This window comes from Plasmodium gaboni (assembly GCF_001602025.1).
Source record: "Plasmodium gaboni strain SY75 chromosome Unknown, whole genome shotgun sequence".
NCBI lineage: Eukaryota > Apicomplexa > Aconoidasida > Haemosporida > Plasmodiidae > Plasmodium > Plasmodium gaboni.
This window is the reverse complement of record NW_017385533.1, coordinates 1-1,249: the sequence shown is the minus strand read 5'-3', so window position 1 is coordinate 1,249 and position 1,249 is coordinate 1. Positions and strand designations below refer to the sequence as shown.

Genomic DNA, 1,249 nt, shown 5'->3' with positions numbered 1-1,249 from the left:
TTCCTTCGTCTGGACGTTTTATCCAAATTTTTTCAAAAATTTCCTTTAATTTATTTTCTATCTCATCATTTTTATTCCATATATTTGTTCTTTTAATTATATTTCCTAGATCCGCAAAATTTCTTTTCATAATTTTACATGCTTCTTTTTTTTTATTGGTATCACCATAATGTTTTTTTTTATCGACATAATATTCCCATATTTTTTGTCCTTCTTGTTTTGCTTCAAGAATAACACCTTTTAAAAATTTTTCATTTACAGAACCTTTCTCATTATCATATATAATATGATTTTTAAAGTTTGGGTTTTCAAAATATCCTAAACATAACTCTTTTGTTCTCTTTGGAACACATGTATTACTATGGGATTTTAGTTTACTTGTTATATTACAATCCCATACTTTTTTATCTGTTTTTTTAGTATCACACGGAGCTGCAATTGCACCATTCATGATATCGCTATCAGTTATTTCACATGCTGTTTTTTCGTTCTTTCCATCATTTTTTTTTCCTAAGTATACTTCTAATTGTGGACTACATTTACTGCACTTCTGTTCATAAACATCAGGATATGAAGAAAATGTTTTTGGATTATCAAACTTTAGGCCGTTATTATTATTGTTACCTTTACATTTAGTTTCTAAAAATTTTTCATCTAAATATTGTGGTGCATTTTTATTTCCACTACCCGTAAAAGACATATATTCTAACGTATCTTTCAGCTGATTATATTTATTTTTTTGTTTATCAAATTGTGATTTTTGAGTATCCATCCACGTAGAATATTTGTCACATTGTTCTTTACAGTTACAACCAATGGAACGCATTATAGTGAAAAGGATTGAACCCAATCCATTATCGCAGGTACCATCACTACATTTTTTGCAGGAATCATCTACTAATTTTTGTTGTTTTTTGCGTTCAACACAAAAATCTTGGCCCCATTCCTCGAACCAGCGTAAAAATTGTGGAACATTTTCATCAGGAGGTAAATCTTTTTTGAGATCCTTACTTTCACATACAAGTGATTGAGCAGTAGTTCCTCCACCAAACGTAATTTTACCAGACGTAATTTTTGGTACATATTGTTTCGTTCCGCATATAAATGCGTTCCATATATCGTCACGATTTTCTTCCCACCAATTTTCTCGCAGTTTTGTATAATTTATATCCGAATTATTTCCATATTTGTTCTTTTGTGTATCATGAAGTTTTTCGTATATTTGATGAAATATACTTTTTAAATTATG

General features: G+C 29.1%; 1 protein-coding gene across 1 annotated transcript; it reads right to left on the bottom strand.

Moving 5' to 3' along the window:
* PGSY75_0038200 (putative EMP1-like protein) lies at nucleotides 1–1,249 on the bottom strand (the record flags this gene model as incomplete). The annotated part of the gene is made up of 1 exon (XM_018783501.1): nucleotides 1–1,249. A coding segment is annotated over one exon (1,249 nt), but the record flags the coding sequence as incomplete, so codon positions are not given.